Source organism: Macaca nemestrina, chromosome 10 (genome assembly GCF_043159975.1).
Source record: "Macaca nemestrina isolate mMacNem1 chromosome 10, mMacNem.hap1, whole genome shotgun sequence".
In the NCBI taxonomy this organism is placed as follows: domain Eukaryota; kingdom Metazoa; phylum Chordata; class Mammalia; order Primates; family Cercopithecidae; genus Macaca; species Macaca nemestrina.
This window is the reverse complement of record NC_092134.1, coordinates 20,048,637-20,058,514: the sequence shown is the minus strand read 5'-3', so window position 1 is coordinate 20,058,514 and position 9,878 is coordinate 20,048,637. Positions and strand designations below refer to the sequence as shown.

Sequence of the window (9,878 nt, the reverse complement as noted above, 5' to 3'; positions counted from 1 at the left end):
GGCGCGATGGCCATGTGACCTCGGCTGCGCTTTCGCCAGTGTCTGCGGCCCTGGGCGGCCTAGTACACCAGCCCCTGAGTGAGTGGCACCAGAGGCCCCTCGCCGTGTTTAGGTACCTCCTGGGCGTCAGGGGCGTGGCGCCCGCCCCTGGGCGGACTCCCCCCATCCCTTGGCGCGAATGGTCCGGGCCGCGTGCGCAGTGTTGCTGGCTGCTCCCTGTTTGCTGGGTGCTAGGTGCTGGGTTCTGGTTTTCTGGATGCGCGCGCCGCTCACACGTCGCCTGTGCCAGCTTCTCGGGTGAGTTGGTCCGCGCGCGGTGCCCCGGCACGGCCTGGGCTGCCGGCGGTCCGGGGCCCCGGGCATTCCGGGCTGCAGATTGACGCGGATCCCGGATGCACCGCGCTCCCCCGCGCCCTCGCCGGGGGGTCCAGATCTGGAGGGAAGAAGACGCGGGGAGGGGTCCTTGAGGACCCCGATGACTACGAACCAAGATGCTCAGGTAGGAGAAAGCTCAAAAATGCAGGGACCTCGGGCATTTTTTAATCGGGTCATTGAATTTGGGAGTCGCAGAATGTGGGGCAGTGGGGGCGGCGGTGATCTCCCGATAGCAGTGTAGCCAAGTACACAAGCTCTGGACTCAGATTTCACTTCCACCGTTTTAGCTTTATAGGTGTGACCTACACATGTGACTTCACCTCAGTTTTGTGATCCGTAAAATGGACAAATTCGAAGCTACTTCACAGTGCTGTTGAGAGGATTAAATGAAACAATGCTTGTAAAGCTCTTTGCAGGAGGTAGGCATGGAATCCACGCTGGCTGTCATTGCCCCCGCACCCATCAGTACACACAGGATATAGGAATGTGCCTGTCTCCCCTACCACCATAGTGCGTTTTCTGGTTGGTGCCTAAATGGGCACAGGTGTCATCTCTCCTTCACCCCCAGAGTCATTCTATAAATGATTGCCAGTAGCACCCCTTTCTCCACCATTTTGACAACTAAAAAAAAAGCCAAAAAAATTTCCAAAATGCCCCCTGAAGTTGACAGCTCCCCTTTGAGATATTGGTTGAGAGAGAACTAAACCCTTGGGATGAGAACTTCAGAGACTACCAGTATTCCTCCATTAGCACTGCTGTGGCTCAGGGGTGCTACTCTGACCTCTCACAGGGAGCCTCGGAAACAGGGCCTGGCCGGCAGAGCACACCTGCTGTCACCAGGGACCACAGGCAGCATGAAGAACCCTGTGGGGCTCGCCGTCAGTGGGATGCAGACCCTCCGCCTTCAGCACCGCTGCCGGGGTGGCTACCGGGTCAAGGCCAGAACGTCGTATGTGGATGAGACTCTGTTTGGCAGCCCAGCAAGCACCCGGCCTACCCCACCAGACTTTGACCCGCCCTGGGTGGAGAAGGCTAACAGAACCAGAGACGTGGGCAAGGAGGCATCGAAGGCCTTAGGGGCAAAGGGGAGCTGTGAGACCACCCCCTCAAGGGGCAGCACCCCGACCCTCACTCCAAGGAAGAAGAACAAATACAGGTAATGGGGTAGGGAGGTACAAATCCTGTACTCAGTGCAGCCACCTGGATTCCAGTTACAGCCCTGATGTTCACCTACTCTGTGACCTTGGGCAAGCGTCTTGACCTCTCTGAGCCACAGTTTACTCATGTGGAAAATAGGACCAATGATTCCTACCTAGGGGAATTGTTGATGGATTAAATGAGAGAGGGGTCTGCAGCACTTCGCACAGTAACCTAATACTTAGCTGTCAATAAATGGTAGTGTTGATGGTTGTGATGGTGGACTCCCTATCCCCAAATGTCACAAACTGGGCATCTGAGGCCCAGAGGAGTCAACTGATGCATAAGATCACAGAGAAATTTGCATAAGGTTATTAATATTAATATGATCGATCCTTGAAATGGCATAGATGTGGTGTTTCTGAAGTCATTCTGAAAATGGGTTTTGGCTCGGTGGGGTAGCTCATGCCTGTAATCCCAGCACTTTTAGAGGTTGAGGTGGGATCACTTGAGCTCAGGAGTTTGAGACCAGCCTGGGCAGTGTGGTGAAACTGTGTCTTTACAAAAAATACAAAAATTTGCCAAGTGTAGTGGTGTGCGCCTGTACTCCCAGCTACCTGGGAGGCTGAGGTAGGAGGATCGCCTGAGCCCAGGAGGCAGAGATTGTAGTGAGCCCAGATCACGCCACTGCACTCCAGCCTGAGTGACAGAGTGAGACCCTGTCTCAAAAAAAAAAAAAAAAAATTGAAAGTGGGTCTTGCTGCATTTTTATGAACAAGTTAGAAAAATAGGAACTAATGCAAATTGTCATTGTTGTTAATTAATTAGATTAGAATTAGATTATTTGGACTGTTTCAGATTAATATCAGCCTGGAGGGAGGTGTCTAGTGGTGAGCCACAGGACTCTGTCCTGTTTATTGTTTACAGTGGTTTGGACAAAGACACAGAAGATGGCCGGGCGTGGTGGTTCACGCCTGTAATCCCAGTACTTTGGGAGGCTAAGGTGGGCAGATCACGAGGTCAGCAGATCGAGACCATCCTGGCTAACACGGTGAAACCCTGTCTCTACTGAAAATGCAAAAAAATTAGCTGGGCGTGGTGGCTGGCGCCTGTAGTCCCAGCTACTTGGGAGGCTGAGGCAGGAGAATGGCGTGAACCCGGGAGCTGGAGCTCACAGTGAGTGGAGATCGCGCCACTGCACTCCAGCCTGGGCGACAGAGCGAGACTCCATCTCAAAAAAAAAAAAAAAAAGAAACAAGACAGAAGATTAGCACAGTAGTTGGCTAGGGCCACGATGACAAAATACCACAGACTGGGTGGCTTAAACAACACAAATTTTTTTTTTTTTTTGAGAAGAGTCTCGCTCTGTTGCCTAGGCTGGAGTGCAGTGGCACGGTCTTGGCTCACCACAACCTCCACCTCCTGAGTTCAAGCAACTCTCCTGCCTCAGCCTCCCAAGACTACAGGCACACACCACCATGCCTGGCTAACTTTTTTTTTTTTTTGAGATGGAGTTTCGCTCTTGCTGCCCAGGCTGGAGTGCAATGGAGCTATCTCAGCTCACTGGAACCTCTGCCTCCCAGGTTCAAGCGATTCTCCTGCCTTACCCTCCCGAGTAGCTGGGATTATGCTGGCTATTTTTAGTAGAGATGGGGTTTCTCCATGTTGGTCAGTCTGGTCTTGAACTCCCTACCAGGTGATCCACCTGCCTCGGCCTTCCAAAGTGCTGGGATTACAGGTGTGAGCCACTGCGCCTGGCAATTTTTGCATTTTTAGTAGAGATGGGGTTTCACTATGTTGGCCAGGCTGGTCTCGAACTCCTGACCTTGTGATCCGCCCGCCTTGGCCTCCCAAAGTGCCAAGATTACAGGCGTGAGCCACTGCACTTGGCCATAACACATATTTATTTTGTCACAGTCTGGAGGCTGGAAGCCCAAGATCAAGGTGTTGGCGGGTTTGGTTTCTCCTGAGGCCTCTCTCATTGGCTTGCAGTTGGCCACGTTCTCACAGTGTCATCATAAGGCCTTTTCTTATTTTTTTTTTTTTAAATCCTTCAATTACATGCAAGGGCCTTTTCTGTATACACACACACCCCTGGTGTCTCTTCCTCTCATAAGGACACCAGTTCTATTGGATTAGGATCCCCCACCCTTATAACGTTATTTAGCCTTAGTTACCTTTTCTTTTTTTTGAGACAGAGTCTGGCTCTGTTGCTCAGGCTGGAGTGCAGTGGCGCCATCTCGGATCACTGCAGCCTTTGCCTCCCGGGTTCAAGGAATTCTCCTGCCTCAGCCTCCTGAGTAGCTGGGATTACAGGTGCACGCCACCATACCCGGCTAACTTTTGTATTTTTAGTAGAGACGGGGTTTCACCGTGTTGGCCAGGCTGGTCTCAAACTCCTGAGCTCAAGTGGTTCGCCCGCCTCTTGCTTTCCAAAGTGCTGGGATTATAGGCGTGAGCCACCGCATCTGGCCAGCCTTAATTACCTTTAATTAATCTGAATAAGGCCAAGTGTAGAGACATTTGGGGTTAGGGCTTCAACATATGAATTTGGGTGGGCACAATTCAGTCCATAAGAACTGGCCAACTAAATTTAAGGTTCATTCTGAGCCACAGGGACATATTTCAGATGACAGAAATGAAATGAGAATGGGAATGATGCCTATTATAAAAACAAGAATCAGTTTTTGCCAGTTCTGTAGACAAGGCAGGGTCAGGTGGAGATCAGCAACACTGATACCTACAACATGGCTGAAAACACTGAGAAAACACTGAGGTAAAGATAGGCTGCATTAACGGAAGTATGGTGTCCATGAAAAGGGAGGTGCCAACTCCCTGCTCACCTGGAGGATTGAATTTTCTTCTGGATGCCAACAGGTAGAGGGTGTCAAGTGAGGGGTTGCATAAGAGGTAGAGAAGTTACTGAGCAAAAACCTTGGCACCAGACATATGCAGGCATTAGCCAATGTGGTTTGAGCAGCTAAACCAAGTGGCAAAAGGTTGCCCTTTCAAAGACTTGCAGTTTGGGGATAGAAACACTTTCAGTCCTGGCCAAAAACTATGGGCATGGAATCTTGCAGGTATGCCATGAATATCTGTTGAATTAAAAAAAAAAATAGGCCAGGCAGGCTGACTCAGGCCTGTAGTCCCAGCACTTTGGGAGGCTGAGGTGGGAGGATCGCTTGAGCCCAGGAGTTTGAGACCACCCTGGGCAACATAGTGAGATCCCTGTCTCTACAAAAAATAAAAATATTAGCAGGGCATGGTGGCGCATACCTGTAGTCCCAGCTACTCTGGAGGCTGAAGTGGGAGGATTACTTGAGCTCAGGAGTTCGCGGCTGCAGTAAGCTATGATTGCACCACTGCACTCCAGCCTGGGTGATGGAGTGAGACTCTGTCTCTTAAAAAAAAAAAAAAGAAAAGAAAAAAAAAGGCCAGGTGCGCAGTGACTCTTGCCTGTAATCCCAGCACTTTGGGAGGCCGAGGTGGGTGGATCACGAGGTCAGGAATTCAAGACCAGCCTGGTCAACATGGTGAAACCCCGTCTCTACTAAAAATACAAGAATTAGCCAGGCGTGGTGGCACACACCTGTAATCCTAACTACTCAGGAGGCTGAGGCAGGAGAATCACTTGAACCCAGGAGGCAGAGGTTGCAGTGAGGTGAGATCGCACCACTGCACTCCAGCCTGGGTGACAGAGTGAGACTCCGTCTCCGGAAAAGAAAGAAAAAGAAAGAAAAGAAAATGGGCACAGTGGCTCACTCCTGTAATCCTAGCACTTTGGGACGTTAAGGCAGGGGGTTGCTTGAGATCAGGAATTCAAGACCAGCCTGAGCAACATAGTGAGATCTGATCTCTACTGAAAAAAAAAAAAAAAAAAAAAAAAAAAATTAGCTGGGCTTGGTGGCACCATGCCTGTAGTCCCAGCTACTAGGGAGGCTAAGGTGAGAGGATTGCTTGGGCCCAGGAATTTGAGACTGCTGTGATCTGTGATTGTGCCACTACACTCCACTTGAACGACAGAGTAAGACCATGTCTCACAAAAAAAAAGAAAAAGTGGAGGCTCTAAAGACTAAGGTTATACTAATTGTGACTCTCAATTGCAAGTGACAGAAAACTTATTCAAACTGGCTTTCCCAGGAGAAGGCATTTGGGGCTCCTGTAAGAGGGGCTCAAACTGTGGCTGGAACTGTCTGTCTCCACCTTAGTGCTACTTTTCCCTGCATGCCGTTCAGTCTCCAGTAGGAAGGAGATGGCCACAAACTGCTTTGGGCTGACATCCTATCAGCTTAGCAAGAAGTAAAGTCAGGTGGCAGAAAAACATCTCTTTCCTAGTAGTTTCTGCAAATGTCCTAAGGCAGATTCTGATTGGAGAGGCTTGGGTCATCTGGCCATTCCTGAACCAATCCATGTGGCCAGGAGGATGGAATATGCAAATTGTCCAGGCCTGGGGCACATGCCTGGGAATTGGGTCAGGATGCAGGGGCAGTGGATGTTTCGCAAGGTAAAATCAGTGGAGACCAGGGACAGTGGTGCCACAGAAGGCTGTGGCCTCGCTATAGGTTTCAGACTGGGAGACAGGGACTCCTGGGATCTGCAGGGAACCCTCCTCTGCTGCTGCCAGTGCCTGGGGATGGGTGGGAGAGCTGTTAAAGTTTTGAGGGGTTGTTCATCCCCCCGCTCATGGCGTTTATCTTCCCTTTGCCAGACTGATCAGCCACACCCCGTCTTACTGTGATGAGTCGCTGTTTGGCTCCCGATCTGAGGGCGCCAGCTTCGGGGCCCCGCGGATGGCGAAGGGGGATGCCGCAAAGCTCCGTGCTCTCTTCTGGACACCACCAGCTACCCCCAGGGGTAGCCACTCGCCCCGCCCCAGGGAGGTCCCACTGCGAGCCATTCACCCAGCTGGTCCCTCCAAGACAGAGCCGGGGGCGGCGGCAGACTCCCAGAAGTTATCCATGGATGGGTTACACTCTTCATGCCCCCTGAGGCGGGGACTTTCCCATTCCCTCACCCACCTGAATGTCCCCAGCACTGGTCATCCAGCCACCAGTGCCTCCCACACAAATGGGCCTCAGGATCTCAGGCCTTCCACATCAGGGGTGACCTTCCGGAGCCCCCTGGTGACTTCCAGGGCTCGCTCAGTTAGCATTTCAGTGCCAGCTACCCCGCGACGAGTTGGGGCCACCCAGAAAGCAAAGCCCCCTTGGAAATGATACTCTTTCATCAGGGTTGCCTATGGGGCCACAGCGAGAGGTGTAGCCCCTTGCCAGGGTAGGAGGACATTCATCACCCAGGGAACCCCAGGTATGAAGCCCCTGTGGGGGCAGACAGACATAGCAGGGGTGGGCAGTGCCTCCCTTTATCCTGACAATCTCTAGTCGATTCCTGCCTTTTTCTCCCGATTGCGGATGTGGGGGCCACCTCTAAGATGCCGTCTCCAGCCCTGTCTCAACCACACTCCAAATTAGTGCCAACCTAGGGGCCTGGCACCTCCCACATCATCCATTTTCTTGCTGCCAAGTGCAAATAAATGGTGTAATTGCCAACCTGGAGGGTCCCCTCTCCTTCAAGCCAAGCTTCCTGCTCAGGATTAGTTTCCAACTGAGTCTGCAAGCCCTAGAGGAGTTTTCCCAGACTCTGTGTGAAGCCTGGAGAACACAAGGGCAACTGCGAGATTTTTGAGTGAACATTGTTTCATCTTAATATGCTTCTGTATTTATTTTCATGTACTAAATATATCAGCTTATCAAAGCCATGAATGTTCCTTTTTTTTCCCCCTTAGGGTAAAGGCCATTGTTAAGCCTGAGTTGATTTAAATAACAAAGTTAAATACAACAGGTAGTACAAGGATGTGGCAGACAACATGACAGTGGTGAGTGGGTGACTGAAGTTTGGGAACCCGGGGCCTCAGGAATTGCTGGACTCTTCCTCCCATAGGCTTCTGGCTAATGCTACTAACTTGTGGTTGGCCAGCTCTTCCTGAGCTCAGAATACAGACAATAGTATTTTTTTAGTTTTAAGTTTGTATGTGTGTGTGTTTGTTAAGGTGGGAAATAAAACAATGGCTAGGACTATGCCAAGTGGAGGGTCCAAGAAAGCCAGACAGTGACACGTGTGTCTGCAGAGCACTTAGAATGCAGCCCAGGGCTTAGGAAAAGCAGCAAAGCTTTTGCACAGATGGAATTGCACCTGGATTGGGCAGTGTGGGCTGGGCTCTGGGCCTCTCCTTGCCCCCGTCTTCCTGTAAGGCACCTCCAGGAGGCACCAGGATTCTAGGGAGTCCAGTTGGAAGCCACATCATCCGTTTGGTATGTCTGCCTTGGGGCAGGGAAGAGTGGACACTGCTGGGGAGGGAGATCTGCAGTGCCCAGGACCAGGGACACACGGAAATGCCTATGGGGTCAGGCAGGCCAACTGCGCTCTCATGTAAACGCTTTGTTTTTTGGGTTTTTGTTTGTATGTTTGTTTGTTTTTGGTGATTCTTTTGTTTGGTTTTGTTTTGTTTTTTAAGACACAGGGCCTCATTTCCTTGCCCAGGCTGGAGTGCAGTGGTGCAATCATAGCTCACTGCTGACTTGACCTCCCGGCTCAAGCCGTCCTCTGCCTCAGCCTCCTGAGTGGCTGGGACTACATGAATGTGCCACCGTGCCCAGCTAACTTGTTTTAAAAATTTTTTTGGACCGGGCGCGGTGGCTCACACCTGTAATCCCAGCTTTTTGGGAGGCCGAGGCTGGTGGATCACGAGGTCAGGAGTTCGAGACCATCCTGGCTAACATGGTGAAACCCCGTCTCTACTAAAAATACAAAAAATTAGCTGGGCGTGGTGGTGGGCACCTGTAGTCCAAGCTACTTGGGAGGCTGAGTCAGGAGAATGGCGTGAACCCTGGAGGCAGAGCTTGCAGTGAGCCGAGATCATGCCACTGCACTCCAGCCTGGGCGACAGAGTGAGACTCCATCTCAAAAAAAAAAAAATTTGTAGAGAGGGATTTCATTCCTTCCAGTAAGAAACAAGAAAAAAGGGGAAAAAAAAGAGTCACGAGTGGGCTGGTCTCAAACTCCTGGCCTGAAGTGATCCTCCTGCTTCAGCCTCCCAAAGTGCTGAGATTACAGGTGTGAGCCACCTTGCCCAGCTGCAATGTGCATTTTAAACATATAGAATGTTTAAGCTTCCTGGAACTTTCACAAACAATTAGTTACTTATGCCCAACTCAGCTTTTCCTGAAACATCCATTTCTTTTGCCTTCCCATCTTCCCCTTAGTTTCCATAGACATAGGCCAGAAATACCTCTCTTTCCTGGCTGGGCATGGTGACTCATGCCTGTAATCCCAGCACTTTGGGAGGGGGAGGCCAAGGTGGGTGGATCACTTGAGGTCAGGAGCTTGAGACTAGCCTGGCAAACATGGCAAAACCCTGTTTCTACTAAAAATACAAAAATTAGCCAGGCATGGTGGCGCATGCCTGTAATCCCAGCTACTCGGGAGGCTGGGGCAGGAGAAATCACTTGAACCTGGGAGGCAGAGGCAGTAGTGAGCTGAGATCCAACCAGTGCACTCCAGCCTGAGCAACAGAGCAAGACTCTTCAAAAACAAAAAAACAAAAAACAAAAAACTCTTTCCTCCCAACTACAGTAAAATCTGGCAATAGCCCGAGGTAACACTAAAGGGTAACTGACACCAGGCTGTGGTGTATGTAAGGCAGTTGGGGGTGGTGAGGACGGGGGCAACTTACTCTCTACCATCTAAAGGGGGCTGCTGCTGCTGAGCCCTAGAAGACGTACAAGCCTGGGATATCTGGATGATTCGATTTTTTTCCAGGAAAGGGAGAGTGCTGGATTTCTATGTGGTGGCCCTCAGTTTTTTAAATGCTGACAAATAATTTAAAAATAATTGTCCAGGCCAGGTGTGATGGCTCATGCCTGTAATCCCAGTACTTTGGGAGGCCTAGGCAGGAAGATTGCTTGAGGCCAGGAGTTTGAGACCAGCCTGGGCAACACAGTGAGACCCTGTCTCTCTAGCCACCTTTTTTTGTTTGTTTTGTTTTATTTAGTCTTGCTGTGTCACTCAGGCTGGAGTGCAGTGGCACAATCTCAGCTCACTGCAATCTCCACCCTCCCAGACTCAGGCAATCCTCCTACCTCAGCCTCCCAAGTAGCTGGGACTACCAGCATGTGCCACCATGCTGGGCTAATTTTTTTATTTTTTATAGAGACAAAAAATAAAACATGGGGTTTTGCCATGTTTCCCAAGCTGGTCTCAAACTTCTGAGCTCAAGTGATCTATCTGCCTGCCTCAGCCTCCCAAAGTGCTGCGAGTACAGGTGTGAGTAACCACGACTGGCCTAAACATTTTTTACATTTAAAAAA

General features: G+C 50.7%; 1 protein-coding gene across 3 annotated transcripts; it reads left to right on the top strand.

Moving 5' to 3' along the window:
• Window positions 1-84: 84 nt before the first annotated feature.
• Window positions 85-7,270, top strand: LOC105493376 (RBPJ interacting and tubulin associated 1). 3 transcript variants are annotated; one of them, XM_011760958.3, is made up of 4 exons: window positions 85-499; window positions 671-794; window positions 1,166-1,531; window positions 6,221-7,270. In XM_011760958.3, exons 3-4 carry the CDS (start codon window positions 1,230-1,232, stop codon window positions 6,726-6,728), a joined length of 810 nt encoding a protein of 269 aa, XP_011759260.2. In that variant the 5' UTR covers window positions 85-499; window positions 671-794; window positions 1,166-1,229; the 3' UTR covers window positions 6,729-7,270. The 3 variants fall into 3 exon arrangements, with proteins under 3 accessions (XP_011759260.2, XP_011759259.2, XP_011759258.2); XM_011760957.3 differs by having other exon boundaries at window positions 663-794; XM_011760956.3 differs by lacking the exon at window positions 671-794.
• Window positions 7,271-9,878: the final 2,608 nt, after the last annotated feature.

Bases quoted from the DNA above. Each gene is read 5' to 3' on its own strand.
- LOC105493376 (XM_011760956.3), top strand. The intron at 1,532-6,220 runs GTAATGGGGTAG...TCCCTTTGCCAG, and splicing joins AGGAAGAAGAACAAATACAG to ACTGATCAGCCACACCCCGT.